Source organism: Botryllus schlosseri, chromosome 15 (genome assembly GCF_051294905.1).
Source record: "Botryllus schlosseri isolate E-star chromosome 15, Bs_hap1, whole genome shotgun sequence".
NCBI classification, from domain to species: Eukaryota; Metazoa; Chordata; class Ascidiacea; order Stolidobranchia; family Styelidae; genus Botryllus; species Botryllus schlosseri.
The window spans coordinates 9,202,769-9,227,907 of NC_137250.1; the positions used below are offsets into that span (position 1 = coordinate 9,202,769).

Genomic DNA, 25,139 nt, shown 5'->3' on the forward strand with positions numbered 1-25,139 from the left:
CCGTAAATATTATTTTATTCAAATCCAAATTTTTCGACGGCAATAACTCCGCTTCGACTGGTTGGAATCATGCCAAATTTGGTGAACATCGTTTCTATAGACAACCTAACACTTTCATATGAAGAACAGAAAATTTTGAAATTTTTGTTCATTTATTTTAAAAATAATATATAGAAACTTTCGTCTCCTGTAGCAATGCGGCTACCGGCTGGAATCGAACCAATTATGGTGTGCAGGCTTAAATTAGGTAACCTAACAATTTTATCAAATAGCCAGTACAATTTAAGAAAAACAGTCATTTTTGAACACCCCTACTGCACACGACATAACACCACAACAGTCGCAAATCGATTGCTGATCGCGCTTAATTTCCTGCAGCCAACACCGCTGCATTCTTATACCACGCCGATATTTTTCGATATATTTTACGACCTTGCGATATGCCACGTGTTCAGAAGATGCAGCACGTTGCTTTACACCAGCAAATGTTGGTGACAAGTGATTGGTGCGGTACTAAAATTACGGAACGGAAATTACCGTATGATGTTTCTAGTCAAGTGCGGGACACTTGCCTTTTGTCAAATATTACTTAAGTTGATGGTGTGGCGTTCAGGAACCGAGGTAAAAACCCGATAGTTAGCAGCAGGGAGTCTATAATAATCGACCGTAGTTGGACTTGAACCCACAACTCATTGCTGTTGCACCGACGGAACACCCCTTTCGCTATACTTGTCATCTGTCTTGGTGACCGTGATTAAATCACCAACGATTCGCTGTGAAAATTAGGAGTGTAGGGTTGCATTTAAAATAAAAATCAATTTAAAACAGACATATTTAAAACATGTTTTTTCAAGCCATGACGTCACGAATATTCGATTATGACGTCATAGTGGATTGACATTGACAAATGAAAATGAAGGGTAAATATAGCTCATTTGACGAAATATTTGTACCATTGGTGTTGAACCGACTATTTTGAGGGTTCAAACCATTCCATATCGATATACGTTGGCTATACATCGGGTGGTAATTGTCTGTAGGTTCATAGAACATGTTTTTTGGAAAGTATTTACACAATTAGGGCATAATTTTACAACTTAAAAGACGCAATTTTTTTTAAAGGCCTTTGTTTAGAACATGTTTTAAACAAAACATTTTAGAACACGGTTTGTTTTAAATGCAACCCTAAGTAGGACCAATTCATAATTGCGTAGTGGGGCGGATTGCGTGAAAACGTAAACCGAATCACACAGCTAGCGGGAAGGAGTGGACAGTGGACACATCCGTGATCGATCGGATGCTTCCGTCAATCCGAGATTTTTATCAAATTGACTGGACAAAACCATGAGTGTGAATGTCAAAATTCCTTAGAGGTTCACACTATAATAATACATCGAGCTGAACCCTTGAGAACTCCTTTGCACGGAAGACAACCTTCAAGCACATTTATTCATCTCTATATCTCACACCATGGTTAACACCAGGCTGTGAATTTCGCGAATTTAAGCAAATGCGAATTGAGATCAGTTTCCCGGATTTGCGAAAATATCACTTAGGTGCAAAAATGAGCTTCCTTTCAAGTATATAATACGAACTGATTTCCACGAAGTTTCATCCTTGCTTGCATTTCAGACAGAAACAACTAACGAAAGCTACCGGAGTAACAATAGATATGACTTCAGGGAAGTCTCATGCTCGTCTCATGCTCATGCTTCGTCCCATGCTCATTGTCGACCTTTCAACCATCTCGGCTCTAGATGCGTTTGTCTTTTGTTGCCATTAGTGCCATTTGGATGAGAGATTGACGATGCAGCCAATTTACGACTGTGGGTTACTAGAGATGCGAAGGGAATTTGCATTATAATCTTTGCTTACCTTCATTTCAACCACCAAGGCACTCATGAAGGGTCTCAGGCCATGATGTCTGATGGTTGGAGTGGGGATAACGCAATCTATCAGCAATTTTAGAGACCGCTATCGGCTGGCAGTAGCAAGAAGGACACCAATCTGGTCAAGGTGATATATTAGGCTTACCATATTTTGGAAATCTAAAAGGAGGACACTTTTTCAGAAATTTGAGACTTGCAAAACCGGAGAAGAATTCTCAAAAACCGGTAATTTTTTCCCACCTTGTGATGGGTTGACTAAAAAAAAAAGGTCATCCGCTCAGAGCTCATAATACCGTTTTTCTTCCCGCATTGCTAGGTAGATGACTAAAAAAAAAAGACAAATCCTCTTAAAAGAAGACGTATGGTAACCCTATGATATATAGATGATTGCATTAGAAATAGACTGGCGTGAAAGCGCGTTCTATACAAAATTATCCAAGATATGGCATTCTTCTGGCCACTGCTATTAGACTATTAGATGGAACTTAGCATACAGCCTACGACGCTTCTCTCGCGCTAGCTATCTCGATCTATAAATATTTCAACATTTTGAAGGCATTCAGTTCAACCTCATTCTGCTAACAGAATAAACTATAGACTATACTAGCAAAAGACAGTTGACCGTATTTGGTCAATTAAACTTGACTTACAAATACCGGTTCTTCCGTTCTTTGCTTCAAATGTAAATCACAACTTATATAATCAGACATTCAAGCATTTTTGTAACTTTATTTGTATCCTTTTATCGTGAATTACATTCAAAGGCTCGCTGACATGATTAGCCTATTCCTGGTTTTGTAGATTCGGAGTGATATATTTCGGAACAGGTGATCCTGTTGATGATATGTTGGTTCAAGTAAACCAAAATCGGCAAAGTCCCAACGACAGTATACAATACAATTTGGACCGACAACGCGAATTGTTGAGCAAAATATGGAATTATAGATGCGATAAATATATATGAAATCAATATTTCACAGTGACGGTTTACAAAAGTGAATAACAAAAACTCAAGAGACGAGGATAGCAGTCAATTCGAAAAATTTGCTACCAACAGACTTTGAGCATAAATGCACAATGTAATATTCACAAACGCAGTTTGACATTAATTAGAATAAGCTCAGCTCAGAGCACATACAGTTCATGTACTTATGACTGCGGAGGGTTATCGATCGGTCAATCTTCATAATCTTATAGATCGTTTAAAGTCCACCGCGATGAATTGACAAGCGACAAGTCGCTACACGGCGTGTGCCGAAACGGCAGAAATTTAGAGCTGTGTGACTGCGTCTTATTTCCAGTATAACTCGACGCGAACGATACTCATTACTTGTGATTTGGGTGGAGAAAAATACTATTCCATCCTATAGCTGTACGTGAGAGGATAAGGTTACTTTTCGACACGCATAATCCTATCTTATATGACGTCAACAAGTGTTATTTTCTTGTTTGCCAGGAGAATAAGTCGCAAAGACCAGCATGAGATCATTGGATGCGCCGGCTCATACTTCGACACGGCGCGCACGTACGGACTGGTAAAGAAAATGCAGTATCAAAAGAGCTGTAGGCAAAGGCGTTGAGAACTGCCATTTCTGGCGGACTCACGCTGACACAGGTCCAGTCCCTCTGTTTTGTCACAGAGCAAGTGATATTTGCCTTTATAAGTGCAAAGTGGATAACATAATCTTTCATTTTTCGGTAAACTGCGACCCGCGCTGCACGACCGCGCCTCCTTTGCGTCACAATTGCTCGAGTGAGCGACATTTTCTTTCCTTGACATTCACGCCTTTGTAGTCTGTTCCAACTGCTTTCGCTTCTAAACTTGATCCCCGATTGACGAGGCAGTTTCAATCACCAATTCAGCCAGGAGCCAATGAGGCCGAGTAATATCACAAGCGTGAGCTGTTGCGTCACGCGACTTGATCCGTTGCCTCCCTCACCGGTCTGCGGTCCTTTGGACGCTTCTGTACGAGAACGACATTCGAGCACTCGTAAAGATAGCGCAGCCAAGAAACACTGTACTCATTTCATGTGTGGGTTATGTGAGCGCGTACCAGTGGTGGAGTGTTGACAATTGGTCATTGGCCCGGCTGGAAACGGCTTATCGAATGTGATGTTTATCTTACTGCTACTGGCATAGCGTACTGCTATCATTACTGAAGTAGGTTCTGCCTACCCACACTACTTTGTATGGCCATACTTTTAGACTCCTAAGGTTTTTACAATTTTAGTCTTTTACTGGAAACGACTTACTTTAGACACTTTGGACTTAGCGAAGTATATAGTATAGTTTTGAATTTTACATTTGTATCTATCACGTTTACGAGAGAATTTGTCATAACGAATGGTCGAAACATAGCCCGTGTATAACGAAAACTGAATATATTTCCGGAAATTGCGTCCATTCCTGTAGCCAGTAGATATTTTGCGTTAGTCGCGCTGCTGCGTCGTACAATTTCGAATGAATCCAGCACCTCTTGACTGCTAAAAGTGGCGACCTCTCTACCAAATCCCCTTTTTTGCTTCCAGTTGACTTGAAGTAGTTTTAATATCTTTTAAAAATCACTACTCGTGCTTGCAATTGGGTAGAAGTTTACGTAACTACTTATACTGGAGTATAACAACACTGAGTGTCTTGACCACCTCCGCCCGATCTCGGTAAACCCTGTTAGAGTTCGTACATCGCGTATTAGCAGATCCAGACACTGCTCAAATGCTCCCTGATCAATTTTACGAAATTGGAAACGGTCATACCCGTTACGGTTACTGAATTTGCCTCTGCATAGACTCAGACACAGATACACATCTTACTCGAGGGCAGCGCGGACTTGGTCGTGGTTTTGGCGGTCGATTTTGTCGTCGTTGTTGTGGTAGTAGTAGTTGGTAAGGGCGTCGCTTTGCTGCTGTCCTTGTAGATTGGGCTGATGGGAGGAATGTTAATTTCCGAATCTTTAATCACGTTCACAATTAGCCTCATCGCATTCCGACAATCCTGCTCTCCGAGTGGTATTGCTGTAAGGAAATTCAACAATTGAATACTATGCTATTGAAATAAACCCGAATATTTTCGGCTGAAGTTCTGTATCTCCAAGAATCTCTTAAGCATGAGAATTTGCAATTAAGATTTCTGATACGTGTGGCTTATATGTTATAGCCAGCACTCAGTGGAGTAGCATGGTGCTAAAGGCGTCTTTTCCCCTACTTTTTTACACATTGTGACGGACGTCACCCGTGTTCGCTGTGGTTACAATGTATCAGTGACGGTCACGACATTGCTGTTGCCCTCCCGAAATTTCTCACCGGCAACGCCTATGCCTACGTACTAAGCCCATTGCACACAGAATATAAATTTAGTGCTGGATTCGTATTACAGCTATTGGCAAACTCACAAGATGCTAGAAATTTGGATTAAAATATAAACAGGTTTGAAGATTTTGGCCGGATTCAATATTTCTTTGAAGCTAACTTTGGATTTGGTGTTGGACATGAAATTTCTTAGAGCTTCTTGAAGTTGGAGGTACATAACTGCAATATACAATTGAACAGCATATTCATATTGAAATGGACCAGGATATTTTCGGCTGACACTCGTCCGTGGTAACAGTCAGCAACCAGTAGAGAATTGGAAAGAACATTGTATATCAACAATCGTATCACAATATATGACGTCACCAACATGACACGTAACGTCACACGCATGAAATTTCCAATTCTCTGCTAGTTGCTGACGACTACCCCTGACGAGTGTCAGCTGCAAATATTCGGGTTCATTTCAATACCAATATACTATTCAATTGTAAATTTCTAACAGTAGACAATTTCCATGCGACTTTTGAATTAAGTCGTTACCAGACATGGACTTGGAACATAATAGGAAATGAGCTCTAGAATTGGATTCGGATGGAAAATATTAAATCTCCTAATCTCTGAAAGGTGCCACTGCTTCACCCCGCAATTTGAGATTCCAATACAGAGCAAGATTTAAAAAACGCATCTTACCCGTGTAATAATACGACATTCCTTCGTGAAAAGTGAATCCCAACGGGTAGGGACTCATCTCCTGGAATTTCATTGTGAGTTTTGTAGGATGGAACGGCCTGTCGCACGGCAGCACGATGTGCTTGTCTGTAGAAAGCGAAAGATTTACCAGCGATACACATTGAGCTTTCTCACCACTAATTCGGAATAGCTACAGCGGCTCACTTGCCGACGTGGCAAGCCGCGGAAAAGATGTCACGCCGGCTCACCTGCGATGTCGCATTTTTCGAATGAGTCTTTGTCGTGCATGTCCCGCAGTACGAACTGCAAGGTCGCGTAGTTCGGTGTGGCCGGATCGTATTGTGGGCACGTGATCTCCATGAATTCCCCGATTCTGACGTCTATTATCAACGGCTCGTGACTCAGGCTGCAAAAGTAAACACGGCCTTTTGACGGCTGGTATTTCACTTAGATATAAGCGCGACTCGACTGTAGTAAAACATCATAAAACTACAAACGAGTCCGCCCTTGAAAACTAGATCTGATCAAACATCATCTCCACGAATAGCGAGTTTGTGCGTGTTCAATGTCACTTGAAATTACAACAAGGTATGGGCAATATCTGGTAGATGAGTGATTCGATTACGAATCGAATATTGAGCTTCGACTCGTGTCGAATACCACATATTATGACGTGATAAAACATGAATGACGGGGAAAGTTCAAATATGCACATCGGGGGTTACGATAACTTGAGTTAACTGTTTGAACAGATCTGTATGAATTCTGACCTGGAACTACTCTTAGCAAGCCAGGGGTTCCTAAACCGGGATCAATGAACCTCTTGGGGGTTATGGTAGGTCCTGTGTGCCTTTTATGCGACCACAAAGAAATATTACTAGCTCTACATCACATCATTTAGTGTTATTTTACGATACCTATTTCCTGGACTTTGTGACGATGCCACGGGTCGATCACGATATCACAGAAATATTATTTCCATCAATACGTGCGTACTGCGTAGCTTTGTACACTACTACATATCACGAATAGTGGCGAGATACCGCAGTGGTATGAACCACGGCTGCAACACCAATGGGTTGCGGGTTTGAGTCCGACCGAGGTTGACTCCAGAATTCATATTTAGGCTCCTCCTCGCCATGTGATCCGCATACGCAGTGTCTTACAAAAAGCCTAGAAGTGGTTCGTGGTACAAGTCGGCAGATACGGAATAAAAATGAAAAATATCGGCCTGGTGTAAATGACCATTGTACTCGACAAACACCATGAATACCACAAACATATTACGGATGATGTGATGCGATCAATCGGGGTCTCAAAACGTCCACGCTGAGAAAGAAGTAGCCTATATATAGACTTAGACACTCTAATGCTCGTTATGTAATGGGAAGGGGTGCATAATTCCAGCAAACGAAAAGTCCGTCTCTCGCTACTCGACACGACAACATACTCGAGATGGATTTGAGTACTTGAAACATCGTGCCTAGCCCTAATTATGGGACGCTGTTTTAAATTTAGGAGGGCAACGTAGGGTCTCCGGATTTGTAAACATGTGAATCACAAAATTTTATTCAATCTTCTGTTGATATCTCGCAATTATACTCTCCGCTTTACAAGGTCAGAAGTTTGCGGTCCTGACACGGAGTTGTGGCTAGTAATATATCCGACGAGCTCAGAAGTCGAAAACAATTTACAAGCGTCGAGAATCGGCTTACTCGTGTCAAACGCTTTCGCGCACAGAGCGCGTTGCCGTATCACAAAAGCGTGACGTCAGAATATCGAAAATCTCTAATGTAATCGCGACAGAAGGCGTCAACTGTAAATAAATATTCATGCAAAGTACTAATATAGCACCGATCTGTGACGTCAATGTGCAAACCGAGTATTCAAGATATTTCGGGTATGTCGAAAATGACGGAATAGATATTAATAACCTGCAGGCGCTATTCACATTCGTTTGACGGAGCCTTCGTTACACTTTTGGTACCCATGAAAAAACAGCGCAAAGTGGTCGAACTGTTCAGTGTTGGGAAGCTAGAAGTCGAATTTATAGCACGCGCGCGATATGCAGTAGGCCTGCCGATAGTTTGTTTTAGAAAATTGCCAGCGCCCTGTACAGCGTGGTTTTGTTCGACCCGCTGTGACCTCGACGCTCTCACGACTAACTCTCATTTAACACCACAATTCGAGTCGGACGTTGACAAATTAGCGTTTCGCAGACTGCTGATTAGCGCGGTGAGTACGCAAATATTTGTGACGGGTAAATATTTCGTTCAGGACCGGAATGACCGAGAATTTGTGAAGTCACAACTACGATGTTTTTGTCGTTCCAACTAGCTCCAACACAGCTTCCTAAGTACACTGTATTTCATATACGAGTATTTCGTCGATTTACACCACAGCATAGGGTGCAAATCAATTAAACGGGTCTATATCTTGTGTTCATATCAATTCCGATAGGCGAAATCGAGTCAAATACACCAATTCTTGAGCATTTATCCCAGGGGTGGAATGGGTTATGTTCTCGTGTACCAAACCAAGGAGGCACGATACGCACTAAACCTCAGGGACATATCTCCACAATGAATAGTGTAGTTGACTTAATCACCAAGGCGTGAAGGCAATCTTTGGTGCCAGGAAGTACAGTTTACCTGATTTGCATCCTACCGTACTTGTATAAATCGACAAAATAGCCTACACCTACTTTCCGCCCATTCATTTACGGCGGGGTGGCCAACCTTTTCAGCCAAAGGGCCACATTTGATTGACAAATGACTGTGCGGGCCACAAGCCGCGCGAAGCGCGAAAATTTTTCGAAGTCCATAGGTCAATAATATCGTCACTTGAATATAATGCGGGTCTGCTGTATATCGCTAGGCTTGCAAGGGAAGGACTATTCGGCGCCTGGACATATCGATATCGAAAGCTTCGACCAACATGGGTCAATCATTTTGTGCCTAGGTTTCATATAGTCGACGGTCTTTCTGCGAGCGCAAACGCAGGTCGCATATGCTAAACGACACTTTGTGTCGTAATCGCGAATAAAGTAAGACTCAATTTGATACATTAGGCGTTCTTTCATCTTCACAAAGGGGTAACAATATTAAAAGCAAGAAATCGAGTGACAACATGTTGCGCGAAGTATGTAGAAAATTTTTACTTTTGATAAATCTATCGCAAATTATTCTGCTTTATTGTAGTGTACGAAGATAAACCAAAATGTGACTGGCTCATGGATCTGCCAATGCGTTGGATCTGATATTTTAGTCATCACATCTCAAGTGTTGCAGCCACACTAATCAGCGTTTTGGTTGGCCTTGTAAGTTGACACCACAATCTGTGCAGTCCATTTTTGATAATATTACTAATTTCGGAAATTACCTCGCGGGCCACTCAAAACCTTCTCGCGGGCCGCATGCGGCCCGCGGGCCACGGTTTGGCCGGCCCTGATTTACGGTGTACAATTCTACACCTATACTCTTGTCCATTTCTGCAGAGCTTTATTTGCAAGTGATATCTGGGCAGTGGGCTCGAAGTGCATCAGCTACTTTGCACAACTATCTCAATACCATAGTATATCATAGTATAGTACGAGTTCTAGTATAGTATATGGAAGCGGACGACAAACAGTAAGAACAATACAATGGACGATTCTGACGCCACAAAGACTGTCGCGACGATCGTAAATTACATATTTCAGCGCAAACTCGCCAGGTAATTTTACGACAATATAAACATCCACTATTTAAGCGCAGAATAAATAATATCACTCGTGTTTTGCAAGAGGATTAGAAGGAACTCGTGTAATTTATGGGCTGACCCGAAGTCCTCGCCCGCAGAATGATATATTGCTTTTCAACAGAGGATATCTCGCTACCAATTCAAACAAAACACCCCGTTATTAATCCTAATGCGATCGTAGTATTTCTCGCGATCCTCCGACAACACTATCCTGGGAAAGTGTCCGTGTAGAAACCCGTCGATTTATACACGCTACAGCCGTCGATGTCATGCGCATCTTCAAGCGTATTATATATTCATTAAAAATGATGGCAGTTCCGAATGATGCTTAGCGACGAGATATAATATGACTCAACGCTGGATATCGTTGGCTGTTCCAATTTCGATGTTTGCCCGAATTCAGCTTACAAACTCGCCGCTGTTTGATGCGAACGTAACAAGCCTGTCGACTTATCATATTGACACAGCGACACGGTAGAATATCCATGGAGATCGGGGGTGTTTGCGTGCGACCACTGCTCTTCCAATACGATAACTGCCATGGTAATCCCGTCGGTGATGTAATTAACTATAGTTGCAGCGTGCGAAATCACATATGTCAGTGCTTTTCAAGTCTCACGCGGTACTGAATTTTGAGGAAAGGCAAACAAGTTCCAATCCTGAGATGACGCCAAAACTAGTCGCAAACAAGGTGTTGGCGTCACGATATAAAATGTTTGGAGAGAGCGTGCCTATGCTGAATATACGCAATACATGCGTAGTTGACAATGGTGCTTGACAAAAAACACCAAAAGTCGATATAGTTTTATACCTCGGTGTCAAAATGACGCCATGAATTTCGGGTTCGATTTAAGTCTGTTGTGAATATGCTTCCATCATGCAAACAACAAAATGATGACCTGGATTGATATCGACACCATCCTATCGCAAATTGGCCATTCCGAACTCGAATCCTTATACCTAATTCAGTCGCCTGAATCCGAATCACAGAGTATTGTAACTTTGATATACGGCCGGCATCATGTAGTTCGAACAATCGGGCACCGCTGCATCGTGTTTTACCCAAATTGCGAGCATGCAGAATTGCAACTGAATGTTCTATCAAAACGATACAAATCCAATATGGAACGTGTATTTGTGTAACCGCGGAAGCAACAATAGACCATTCCCCGAATACGCTTTCCAAAATATCGTCTTCAATAAATTATGGTATAAATCAAAATCGTGATAGGATCAAAATGGATCGCGGTTTGGGAAGACGGATATAGCAGAAGCCCAAAGAAGATGCGGTACTACGGTTTGCGAAGCAGTGATTACCGTTCGGAATTCAGTCACGATTTTGAACACGATCCTTCAGCATCTCAAATTTGCTGGAAAACCACTCGATGTAATTGCTAGCCATTTAGATTGGGCGAGAGGGAAATCTTTTGCAATACATGGACACATCAACGATCTTACTATAGGAAGAACCACATAATTATAGAGAACGACAAATTATTCCAAATTGTCGTTTTATCAAATAAATCAGAGTAGTGATTTGTCGGGCTGCAGGAGGCCCGCAGTACAGGGCGTGATCATGAATATCTTATCGACATACTGATGAATATCGTAAAAGATGACAATATATTCACAACCCAACAACTCAAAAGAATATGCGGGCTGCAATGCTACATTATTGTCCTCGGAATACCCCATCATATAATAATGGACCTTCGAACGACAAACCGATGGCAAAATAAAACGGTACTAAGCCTACACTTCTTCAATATACCAACAAATATAGGTAAGCGTCACTATCAAAAAGTTGATGCCTCCGTCTATATTACGCTGCGTCGTGGAAATGCTGGTGCCACAAGTCCAAAACAAACGAATTTATCAGGCCTTTTCTACAGCGTGGGATCTTCGCCGATATTCTATTGACGCGAGAAACACCTGCCAATTAGCCAAGTGAGCGCGGTTGGAGTCGATGAGACGAGTGACTGGCACGGCGTGCTATGAAATTTATGGAAGCACCGTAATTATATAGCCCGTGAACGATCACTATGCCCTCAGTGTCTACAGTAATAAAAGTTGTTTTCTTGGTGGCTGAGAATAAGCGAACTAACGATATGATATTACAAAGATCGTTTGGTTGTATATTGCGAATTTCAAACTTTTTCCAATCTAACAAGACCAAAAAACGGCATGAAATAGGATAAATTTAACAAATCTGCCGAATTCTTGTTCCACGAAGCATTGTCTGCGTATATAAATACACACCGCTATATTATATTTCTGGCGAATTCAGATTTGAATCAACACCGCTCAAATTCAACCCGAGGCGTCAATCAGCAAGACGTATTCACAGTTCACACACATGCGCACCGCACACATTACCATTGCCAATCGGCGCACTTCGAAAATGTTATTAGTTTCGTTACTTTGAACGACCTCCTGTGTTTGTTTATTCTATGTCAAATTCCTCGTGTAAGTTTTCAAAACTGCAGAGTTTACATATTCCATACATGAATCACGGCAGAATGTTTATTCAGTAACAATATCGAAAACATATACAACACATCCATCTATTTCCTGGGCTCACGCGTCCAGGCCGTTTATATTTAGCTTTCTATTCAACCCTTCTAATTTTAAGCTATGTATGATTTGTTTTCTTTAGCGAGGATAACGGCAAACGACTGGGAATTTGTCGGATTACGCCTCTGACTATTCTTTATTCCATAAAATTACGCCGGGCCCTTTTCCGTGGCGGCTGACTCTTTTCCTAACATGATCCGATTTGGGAACAGAAGGAACACGCATCATCATGTGGCGGTGAGTCATAATACGGATTAAACTTGCTCAACCTATACTGTGGCATTGATTCATTCAAAACTATGATATTCGGTATTCGATTTTGCGGAGACTGGAAGATGAGGATATCAGATTAGTGTTGATGACACATGTCAAACGCAAGCATTTGAATTAATAAATTCGTACAAACGCGTACTGAAAGTGCGCCTTCGGCGAAATGTGTTTTCGCCATAGCGTACGATCGTAAGAGATGGCGAAAGACATGGCGCAGGTTCATGTTTTCGAATCGCGATCAATTGCTGATAATGATTTATTACGAGACTTATGTAATCACGAATCCTGCCACGGCAGAAATGCAACATTGTATGATGCGATGGTCAAGCCGCTGCATCATATTGGAATATTGATGCTACTTGGTGAATCCCAATTTGACCCCGTGATACCAAAACTACTTCTAAGCATTAGCTATCTTTGTCAGAAGATATCTCTGTTAATGTTCATTCCTGAGTGGAATGGTGCATGATTTTAAATCAGAATAAAAACTAGCCATGGCCAATGTGAACTTTAACGCTATGCCCTTTTTTACCATTCCTTTGCAGCGTGTCGTAGTTAAATGTCATATCAAATATGATTTTCAAGGCATTAATGTTTAACCGTGGGTGGGAGTACATATATCTACTTTCACAGTTCCATTACCTTCGTTTACACCCAGTAAGCCAATATTGTCCGAAATAGCATATGTGATCGTAATTTAGTGGCTATATTTTCCATTATACTGCAGCAACGACGAACGCTCATATAGGTACCTCCTCTGCTCGCGCAAGATCGCCGCATTTATCAATCGAAGCAGATTCATAGCATTCACAAGAACACAAAGTTGCATTGTTCAATGTTCATGTCTGAAATTACTATTAATATTTGATTTGTTCTCGACGTTAACCGGCATTGTATGTAACAGTTTTATGTTTAAACCCTTACACATTTAACACCGACAACTGTGCAATTAGAAACCATAAAATAATTGTGAAAACGTTCCGATATAATATTACTGGTAATATTTTCAAGTTGTTAGAATGTGCATCGTTGCAAGCGTTATATAAGTTGTTCCAGGTCTTAGCTCTCGAATGGAAATGTGAATGACAAAATAGGCGGCCTCGATCGATTTGTCGACAGATGTCAATAGAAAGTGTTTAAGCTGTGACTGAAGTTCAGGTCAAAGACCTAATGGTTGTCAGTGGAATGCTGAAAGTCATTCAAAAGTAAGTCGGCATACAGCGTTAGCTGTTGAAATGATATCCGATATTTACGATGCACATTTCAAACTCCACATTTTAAATAATAGCGCCTACAGCATAAAATACATGCTAGGAATACACAATCTCATGTTTAGAGAGGATTTTAAATTTTTAATCCTCCGTGATGAAATCAGAGAGGGCAATCACAAGTAGGGGATATGGCGAAAGTTATGTCTAGTCACGAATCGACTGCAAAAAGCACTCTCGACTTACAAGTTCATGCGTCACAATGGAATAATGTCGGTTTTCTATTATTTAAATATTTCTTTACTGTTGTCTCTGTCAATACCTTGACAAAACGGTGGTAAGGATATGTGGGCATAATACAGCGATCTGTTGCCGTTATTTGAAGTTAACACTATCTAATAAGGTCTCCAAGCCTGCGCTGATGAACGGGCAATACAGTTCACAGGTTACAAGTCGATTCGAATTATTTTTGATGTCGTAATGTTTAAAACCGGGCTTCCGAATTGAACCATCTGTTTCTAATAGTGAATCATATGTTGTTGTTGTTTACGTATTCATGGCGTGCCGGAATCTCTGGTTCTTTTACGTTAGACTGCTAATCTTCTTGTATGATTCTTGAGTTGCCGACTGACGGCGGCATGGCTTTTATAAGGCACCGTTCACGCGCAGTGGATGGCGAATAGTAGCCTATAATAGATCAGGGGTTCTCAACTTCCCTTGTATAACGGGCCGCATTTTAACAGCAAAAGACACTGCGGGCCGCAGAACTATGTTACCTTGTATTCATGGGCTACTATTAAATTTAGGCTATTGTAGCCGATTTACCAGTCGTGTACCGGCATTTAGTACATTTCTATGCATTATAAAGTAATAATGAACAGCGTTCGTAAGTTTGCAGCTGCTGCTTGTGAGAATATGAATCTTCTAGCGGCGCATGTAAATCCCTTCATGGAGCGTGCATTACATTCGTTGTCAAGTCGGTATATGCAACTTCAAATCCTTCCACCAAAGAGCCGAACTCTTTTATCCAATGCGTTGCCGAGCAAGTATAAAATTACTATAACTTTTGCGTTACAGAGCAGAGATGCCACTGAGATATTTTGGAAAAACCCAGATTTGGACGTTGAAAAAACCCAGAAAAACCCAGATCCTATATTTCACTCAAATTTATATGATATAGCTGCAAAACAGTGACTGAGAGTCATCAATGACAGTTATACGGACATAGAAGAAGTTTTAGCCCTTGATATTGAAATCCCAACTGTTCATTTTCGTAATATACATTTTGCTCAGTTAAATGAGCAAATCCCTCGAAATATGATGCTTTCCTCTCGACACATTGCTACGGGCATTCGGTATGGAGGGGTGGTCAATACGTAGTTTATTATATATTCGTAATGTTTGTCACAATGCTAATTCCCATCTATGATGAGGATGATTATAGGGTAGTTCCAGTGACTGTGAGCTGACCAGATATATTAAAAATAGCTTTCGATTCATTAAACCTGGGACAAGCACTTTTATCTGGGATGTTTAGTCGAAAAAGAAACTGCCAGATCATGAAATTAAGGGTACATTTGAATTTGACAAACCCCTCTCCCTCTGAATAACTTGCCCGGGTGGCCAAACTGTCTCTTTGAGTGTCTCTGTTGAAAGTGAATATACTCTAATATCAACATGGTAAATTAGTTAGATCAACATTTGGTCTTTCCATGTGCATTAATTGCATACTTTACAGCAGTAATACATACTATTTACTGACACGCAACGAATTTGTTGCAGCGCTAGCATTCAAGTCCTAAATCGTTTTGAATTGCAAAACAAATGCTCCAGAGTTGCCTTGTGAAAATGACTTTCTGCGACCTAGTAGTCAGTATTCAATTAAGCTCTCTCATCACGCCAAGACCTCTCATTTTAATAGTAAATGGGTCTCTTTAGACTCAATCACAGTAGAATCCGTCGATATTATGAGATCTTACTAAGCTAATATTCAATTTTGCGCCGTAAAATTGACCTGACAAACATGATGTTGAAAAAAACCCAGATTTCAAGCACAAAAACCCAGAAACCCAGGTGATGCTCGAAAAACCCAGATCTGGGTGGAAAAACCCAGGAGTGGCATCTCTGTTACAGAGACCATTATCACATTGAGCTCTGAGTGATATGAGAAGAAGTCTGGTGTTTGGGGGCATTTCTGAGCAAAACAATCAACAGTTCTCCTTTCCGTTCATGCCTAGGGCACTGTACCAATAGTTACAGAAGTCAGCTTTGTCAAGTTGATATTTTTCGCTGGTCCCCTCCCCACGTTTGCCCAGCCAGTATTTCTCTGCATATATGTCCACTCTGATGAAATTCAACCAGATAATTAGTTATGCAATGTCGGTGGATTCATCCAAGGCTGCGTAAAAGTAGTCTACGCGGCAACGTGTTTCAGAACAGGCGATAAAAGATTGACTGATATTGATGTTACTCGTCTGGTCAGGATTGAATCAGACGATTGTATCTTCGAAATTTGTCAGCTGATGTTGTCCTTGCTGCTAAGTTCCGGAAACAGCAATTATTCGCAAAGTATGTTACGATTTTATTGAAATCACACCTTCTATATCAGATGTCTTGGGTTAACCGATATTCGAAGCCATTTTAAACGATGCGTCTGTAACGTCGTCGGCAATCTCAACAACCGTTCGCAGTGAGTCAAACACTCTTTAAAAGTGTAGGCGTAGGCCCCGGTGTAGGCCTACTAAGTAGCGGGATTCTCTTGAACCAGAGTCCAGCCGAATAACGATTTAAAACAATAACAATCTGAAGTCGAGCATATTTCAAGAAACGAGAGCACATTGAAGCAGTGGTTCTCAAACATTTTTTAGTCACGCCCCCCCCCCTTTTGATGGGGAAAAATTTCGTGCCCCCTTATCGTCATATAACAAAATGCAATACAAATGCAATGCAATACAAACGGCTAGTTTGATGGCATGGAAGGTTATAGCCGTTGATCAGAGAATTCTCAAATACGAAATTCGAACTATACACAGAGAAATAACTATGAATTGGGGATAAATTGCGCGCAGCGCGAATTTTTTTTTCAGTTGACCGCACCTTCGCGCCCCCTTCAGATGCTTCACGCACCAAAGAGGGCGCGTGCCCCCAGTTTGAGAACCACTGTCTTCAAGAATGAGTAATCGAACGAAACAGAGACGGTGCGATAAAAGAGCTAAGTATCTAAACTAATTTGTAACAATACAGTGTCATTAGTAATTGCGTTTATAATCAAAGATGTCGCGGGTCACAAAATATACGTCTGCGGGCCGCGGGTTGAGAACCCCTGCTATAGATAAATCGATAAAAAGATGATTTGAAGAGAATCAACACGCATAATCAATTAATCATATGTGTGTACTTTGTATATTATCATTGAGAAAAGCTGTTTTGGATGACAGCTACCAATAAACATGTCACCTGACCTCCGCGTGTCGATCACAAAATATCTTACGACTTGGGATGTCGCATTGTAAGCATACACGATACACAATACAATTACGATTGCACTGCACGTCCTCATTTAAAATATAGGTGTTCAATGTGCTACTATGCTGATTGCTGGTACTCTGTTTTGCTTATTAAAAATATTGAAAAATTAGTGATTCAATCCGATTGAGGCGTGTCCCATTAATATCGGCTGTGCTTCGATATGGCCTATCCCTAATTCCAATTCACCGGGGTCTAACTCACCTAAGCGTGATAACTCACATCTTAAGCAGTGTGTCAGTGCTGTTGAAATTATTGTGTTCCGCGAATCACATTGTTAATCTTCGAGTAAGCACCATTGAAAGCCTTTACAACATTGTAAGTATAATGCGTTATCGCTGATGGACGTTTTGTTCCAACGGAGCGACGTTTGATTTGCTGTAGTATCAACGTCAGAGTCCGTTCCTATATTTATCCAAGCCACTATACATAAGAATAATACCATATCCATCACAATAGTCTCTGTATTTTGCAAAGACAGACGTGGTGTTTATTGAGCCCTTTGTTATATTGGCACGTCTAAACTTCTCCACGGCAAAACAAATATAGCGTTTTAGTATCTGATGATAGAGCTAGATAAAGACTCCAAATATAAATGAACCTACTGGCATAGTGGACAATAGCGTCAGATTTTTGAAGCCTTCTAAATTTTTACAGTCGAAACACTCTGGGATCATTCAGCAATCGATTACTACAAAGCGTTGGTGAAATACGGGCTCTGTGATATTTTCGCAAGTGTGCCGTGTCGTTTGCTTGTTCGCATTCGCAAACTTGTAGCGGACTGAAAGTCTTATGATAGCCAGAGTGCATGCGGAATAGGGAACCTTGCGTGTACTCTGGGGCGCACAAATCTCATAAAGTGTAGGCGGAACCAGCTATTTTTCATTTTCAAATTACGTGTGAAAAATTTAAAGCACTTAAGTTATATTATATCTAGCGGGAAGACGTCTGGGGGATGAGAGAATGCATCTATCCATGGTGCGAATCATACGATGTTTGCTCCAATAATCTAAATGAACATGTCGCCATTTGCGATGCTCATCCAACGTTTTCATTGGTTAATATACAATGGAGCCTAATCTGTGACATCGGGGCGTGTAAATTGGGGTCGAACCCGATGGTTTATTTCATCTCGCTACTCTGGCTCTACAGATACATACACCGTGTTGATTACTATCATATGCAGTGGAATTTTGTGTTGATGAGGCGAATTGGTTCTGGGTACAAGTTACAAAAGGATGTTCAAAACAGGATCCTTCTTTTTTATCCATTTAACAAAAAATTGTTTGTTTATTTTTAGTGTTATAATAGTACAGAATAGGTTTTAATCTTCTCAGGTTAGAATTTCAAAGCAACTTACAGTTAAGAAACGTGATCAAGCAGTCTTTTGTCATCGCCGTAAATCATTATTTATAAACTTACCGCTTGACAATGGTTTTATTAGAGTTTCTTTTTCAAAAAATCACCACTTGCCTTCAAATAATTAAGCTTTGCCCGCTTTTGGTATCTTAATTGCGTGAGAAACTGCGTTCGGGATTGGGTAATATAGCTGTAATTGAGGAACTGGGTTTACGCGTAATCCACGAGGCATAGTCTGGCGATGATGGAATGTTGACATGGTTTTCGAGTAACATTGACATCCGGAATCTTGTTTTGAACTAGCCTATTCTACCGGATTCCTAATATCGTAATATGTACCGATGACTGAGGCTTCAATATCAAATATCGAGAAGTTAGATAGCCACGATTATTTACAACCCAATGACAGTGGCATTGAAGCGAGGATGGGATCTGGTATAAAATGACCTTTACGTGGACAGTTGGGCTACGTGTCAACCCATATCAAGTGTTCTACATCAATGTGTCTTCTTAGATACTATTGTTTTCGACGTAATATTGCCTGGACGTTGCGCGTTTGTTTCGCTATCATACGTCATAAGTATGACGCTTGAGAAGGCCAAAACAATCGGAAAAGCGCCACATCAGAACGCTCCATGAATTAGACTTCATCTTCGGGTGTATATATTCACGCTTTTGCCTTCATTGATCAAGGCACAATGCCATGATATGGAGAAAGTTCTTCCTCTCACCGGTTAATAATGAAGTCAGACAATGTATCGCTACTTAATTACGCGAAGCTGTAATTAAATCAAAAATCGTGAGCGAATTCCCCCAGAATGTCACACGCAAAATATAATTAAGAGAATTTCTAGGAAGCTTTTTCTGCCATCGTAACAATTAAGTACAACTTCGATATAGGCGTATTACGCAGCGTGAGCAGATGGCATATGCTCATAGCAGTCAATGAGGGGTCAATGTGAAATTATCATCGTCGGTGTGTAGGATCCCTTCTCGTAAATGGCACGACCTTAAATAAATAGCAATTCGACCTCATCGTTATTTTTTCACATTTCTCTCCGTTAATTTTCAAAAACTAGTAAGTGATCCGATGAAAACAAATCGTTACCACACACAGGTGCGGCGAAATCCCACAACCATTAAAATAGAACGGCCATGGAATGGCTTGGCAAGCGCTTATTGCCTACAATTGGCCCATATAATTTTGAAGGCCTTTACCAGAACTCACGAGTGAATTCGAGTCACAAAAACCTATACGGGCCTGGTTTTGGATAAAGGAAAGGACACGAAATTCAGAATTGGGATTTGATAATATTGCATCAGCTTATGGTCTATATTCTGGCGCGTTTATCGGCGCATTTCCTACTGAAAAGAAGAAATTCAAGATTGATTTCCAGTCTCCACGATAACGACACACTAACATCCATTAACTTTAAATTTCGCGAACTACAGATTGTAATTTGGAGCGACGGCATCGAAAACTGGTACTAGATATAGATTATCTGACGAAGTTAATTTCGCGTACATATCATAGCAACTGATTTACTGCCACATGGCTTATCTGTTCAAATACGCGGAACGGGGCAATTGTCAAATTTTTCGTGTCTACGGTTTTCGCGTGTGACCAAGAATAACTTTAATCTAAATTCAGTATTACTAATTTAACATGTCATACCTCTCCAATTAAACAGCACGGGTTGATATTTCAGAACCAATCATGTTTACGTTATCGGAGTGCCCGTTCATGTACGGTTCTGGACCCTATGATGCCTACTTTTGAACCGTAACAACACCAAAACTGCGCGTTATTACCAGATAGCTCTCACTCTAATTCGATTATATTGGTTTGGCCAGAGGTTCGATTCCTTAGCGCGAATGAATCATAAGCTCGTCATGCCACATTTTTGAAACTTTAAGACCCGGTGATGCATTGCGATGACACGTATTATTCTCGGATATTCCAAGTAATCCTCTTCATAATCGAACATAGTGATCCAACCGTACGCATTCCAACACATGTTGATCTCAGGCCGAAGTGGAATTCCGTAGGCGTTAGTTACTATTTACGTTATCTATAGAAGTCTAAGGCTTTGAATGTTTGATGCATGTACCGAAGGCACGGAACGAAAAATAGGTACAAAATTTTATCGTATACAGTACAAGTTCTCTATGGTCTACACATCAACGAGGTCTTTTTTAATGTCACGGCTTGAGTCGCAATTGCGATGCGTTGTTATGACAGCGCCTGCCTAGATGATATTGAATAAACCCACTCTTTTCACCTAATCATTTAATCAAGTTTGGATAAACTTTTCCTGTCAAATTACGAGTCGCTGTACGAAGAGTTATTGATACACGAATTAAGAAACACATGGAGCTTAATGGGGTCATACATCGCTAGTGAACTGTGCAGTGTCTCGAAGCGACTGCCCGATAGACACACCCGACATCCCAATATAACCCTCCCATCAATCAAATTTAACTACGGATTAGCAGAGTTTTGTCCATTATGCGAGGTCTGGAGTTGCTAAACAAACTTCTCATGGTCGTATACTTGAAAGTGACAGCTACTCAAATAATACGGGACGATATAGCATACAGCACGCGAGATTTACTGGAAGGGGCTGCAATTCTGGATTAGGTTGGGGGAATCTCTACTATACCAAGCTTGGGATAAAACAAGTCTCTGCAAATTTGGTTGCCCGACATTTGAGCATGCGAGAATTTAACAAGAGACACTTGAGCAAGTGAACATGTGACTTTAGAACTCCAATACTAATCCCAAAATTCACCCTATTTCCGTACATTTGTCGCATGTAGGACCGATCTTGAGAAAAGTCATCCAAAAGTATTTCAACCATACAACTTATGTGATAGAATGTTGTACTGTACGCGCAAGTGTATGAGATAAATGAAATTAATTCAGTCTTGAATGTTTCGATCAAGTCACATGTATTTGATAGCAATCGCAAATGTCTGCGCTGATATTTGATATTACACGCGGGGTCACAAATACAAATCGTTTACTTCTGCAATTTAGTAATGAGAATTTAACTACGTGAAATGGCGAAAGTAACATCTTAAGCAGCACGATGGTTCGGTCACAGGGACTCATAAGAGGGCTCAAATGTCGGAACAGCTTCACCGCCACCCGCTGATCTAACACTACTTGATGTCAAACTTTCTACACATAAGATGATTCCTAAGTGAGAAACAACATCAAGTGCTATCACCGGTACGGTGAAGTGCCATTTGCGAATATCTTGAGGCTACTGACGCATAAACACAAGGCGCAGACAGTAAATTTACAAAGAGAATCCAACATGATCCATGCCTAATGAGGATGACTTTGTACTAAACACGGTAATGCCTATAGGTGAGCTATTTGTAAGGTGGTATCAACTTCCTTTGACAATCCAACTTATATCAAAAATAATCTATTTTGATTCATGAGTCAGATATGATGTCATAATATAGAATAGATTGATTGTTTGTACGACGGAACAGGTCTTTGATAAAATGCAAACTGCTCTAGTTTGTAGCTGATTTGGTATACAACAAATATATGTATCTAATATCTAAAATATGATCAATCCGATTTCAATCCCACTATATTAGTTACCATGCTTTTGGTTTCGCGTTCAAAGGGTCGTAGTAACAGTACTTGCCACACAATTTTGGTCGAAGGTGAAATGACTGTGAACTTATCCACGCTATTAATGACGGATCCCCAAAATTATCGTTGAAAGTGGAAAATACCACATTGCGGTGACGCAATGGTTAAGTTGGTCTTGTCATACGCCTGTGATTGACTGAACATAAAGCGAAAGTTGACTGAGTACTAACCTTGGGTGTGTTTCGGGATTCATGTCAATCGTATGCTTTTCGGCGCTTCTCCGGTACGGCGACGCCAGAGTTAGGATCGTCATATTAAGAGCAAACAACACGTTCAATAATCTGCGATGATCCATCGTTTCCAGGTTTCAAGTGAAAATATCCAATCTATCTTTCATATAGACTATATAGTTTTCACGAAGCGTAAATCTGGAAACGGAGCGGTCAAATTTTGCGGTTTTTGTGTCAAATAGGACATTTAAACCTTCCTGTCGAGAACACACGGAGCCTAACTGGGATTCATCAATCGGGTTATATATTTCTACAACTTCCCCGTCACTCTACCCACACATCACAGACACTATGGATAATTTGTTTGGATTTTAGCCTCCCCAACTCATCTCCTATTGACCAAGCCCCACTCAACTCTTTTGTAATTCACGACTTAGTACAATAACCTCTGTATAGTCACGGGATCAACTGAAGAAGCAGCTAAGTAAATATTACTTTCAACAACGCGAGGTCTAATTCAGTTGATTATGGTGACAGAAGAATATCGCCGTTATTCTGTCAATTTCTTTTGCCAGGAACGGGAAATTGGAAAGGCAAGTGTATCATATACAATATACAATATACAATATACATACTCTATTATGAATATTCTCTGTGATTAATCACAATATCACTTATATCTTCAACCGGATGAGTCTGCCTTGTATTTAATATTACGATACGATTTTCAAATAACAACTGCATGACTGTGAATACGCTCCACGTATTCAAGTAAAAATTCTGAATACTGGGTTTAATAGAGGCCTACTGGTCTTTTAACACACGTCTCTGCATTTATCATACGAGAGCGTATATAGGAACGTCTGTCCACATCCACTCCGATACACAAGCAATTATAATGAGCTTATCACTCAAAAATAACTCCGGTCACATAATCGCTAAATCTCAGTCTGTTAATGTCTATTTCCATTGCAAATGTCTTGCAAAGTTTCGTTAACTATGCCCCAGAGGCAAGTGGTATGTTGTCATATTTACACGCAAGCAAAACCGTAAAGATTCTTTCTAGCAAATATGGCACGGCTAAGAAGAAGCGAGATTGTTGTGATTTTGATCGCTATCTACGGTTTTCTAGTACGGATATTCCAAATGGCGCCCTGCAGCTATTTTATCATATACAGAAACCCTGATAATTGATCACAATCTTGTTGTGAATAATGTACTTTGCATATTTTTTACGAAACTCCCGAGAATTGGAGCGACACCCGAATATGCTTGATTGAGAACAATCAAATCGGACATTCAATACGATCACTACACGCATACGGAATAGTAAAACGCCTGTAATGTTTCTCATTCCTGCCGGAACACTAGACACGTATTTTAGGCAAAGAGGATCGGTCTTACACGATCTCGAAACATTGCACGCAACTTGGATGAAAATACAAAAAAGAAGGTGCTGGTATAAGCAATAAATGAATAGTGTCGTCACTGTCACCAATGATGCGTTACGCCATCGATTATAGTCAACTCATTTGCATTGCAAGCGTTTCAGTCGGAAAGTATGCAAATTATTTTCAATCTCTTACTTGGATGACTGCATCAACCAATTCAGATTTAACGAAGTTGGACCAACGAAGGATATCCAATCATTACGAACCCAATCGTCCAAACAGTAACTAACGAGATTCATGCCGCTGGTAGTTCCAGCGATGTCTGCCCGATAACGTATCTTCAACAAACACTCACCAATTACGCGGGTGGCCTAATTTTGATTTACTCAAAGCTGTGTTTGACTCCTAACTCCTAATCCATTGCTGTCACAAGAGTTCATATTTAGCATACGCACAAGTCCAGATATGTCACAAGCACCTACGATCAACTCTACGTCTCGCTGGTGACAAATACGAATTTAGTAGCAGCAGTAGTGCTAAACTCGTGTACGAAGTTACACACCAAGAATACTTCACTAATAATCATGTCTCTTTCGCTCTCACCAAGTACTCGGCCTAGTCGCGTGTCTACATAAGCTCTGATCAAATAATACTTCGCGAATAGAAGCAGAACCTATACGACGTGATGATGTGAGAGACAGTGAATCTCTCACTTCTCTGCTCTCCGGTCAAAAACGTTGCCCTTAGCCCGTTTTCAAAAGTATGTAATAAAGGCCTTGTAATTATGATCGTAATAACGTTTTTTAGCGGCGGAGTACAGCCCCGTTCGCCCGTTACTGCCAGATTGGGTATTATAGATTGTAAATGGCTAGCGTATTACTATATTTCCAGTTTTTGCCGGTAACTCATCTAAGCTCTAACGTCTAACTTATGAGGCGGCATCAATATGCGTTGTATTAGATTCATTTCGCTTTGAGACCTTTATTTCTGCGACTGGTTGCACAGAGCCGAGATATAATTATTATGATTACGGCGATTACAGGGATGATGAAGTTGTCAAGCGCAACTAGCAATGGCGTTAGGCGTTCATGAATTTAATAAGAATAATAGCGAATGAAATACGAACTATGCCGGGCGCATCTACTTATCGGAGCTACCTTGTATCTTCGAAGATAAGTACAACCGATATCCAAAATGTGTTTTTACATCCCACTTTTATGAGGAATGAAATCCGGATTGGAAGAGAAACTAACATCATGATCGCGTTTCGGTGTCTAATTCAGAATAAAGTTGTGAAAAAGATTTCCCCTTGCAGTATAGTTCTTAACCTTGGCCAA

At 40.7% G+C, this 25,139-nt stretch overlaps 1 protein-coding gene and 2 long non-coding RNA genes across 3 annotated transcripts; 2 read left to right on the top strand and 1 right to left on the bottom strand.

The window, feature by feature from the left end:
• Positions 1–1,938: 1,938 nt before the first annotated feature.
• On the top strand, positions 1,939–4,269 carry LOC145457245 (uncharacterized). The gene is made up of 2 exons (XR_013920815.1): positions 1,939–2,016; positions 3,346–4,269. It is a non-coding gene; the product is annotated as an uncharacterized LOC145457245 (long non-coding RNA).
• On the bottom strand, positions 2,599–24,399 carry LOC145457238 (ephrin-A1-like). Its single transcript, XM_080335430.1, has 5 exons — positions 22,412–24,399; positions 6,137–6,294; positions 5,889–6,014; positions 4,701–4,901; positions 2,599–3,853 (listed from the first exon to the last, which is right to left on the bottom strand). Exons 1-5 carry the CDS (start codon positions 22,534–22,536, stop codon positions 3,741–3,743), a joined length of 723 nt encoding a protein of 240 aa, XP_080191556.1. The 5' UTR covers positions 22,537–24,399; the 3' UTR covers positions 2,599–3,740.
• LOC145457244 (uncharacterized) lies at positions 11,437–13,617 on the top strand. The gene is made up of 2 exons (XR_013920814.1): positions 11,437–12,440; positions 13,201–13,617. It is a non-coding gene; the product is annotated as an uncharacterized LOC145457244 (long non-coding RNA).
• Positions 24,400–25,139: the final 740 nt, after the last annotated feature.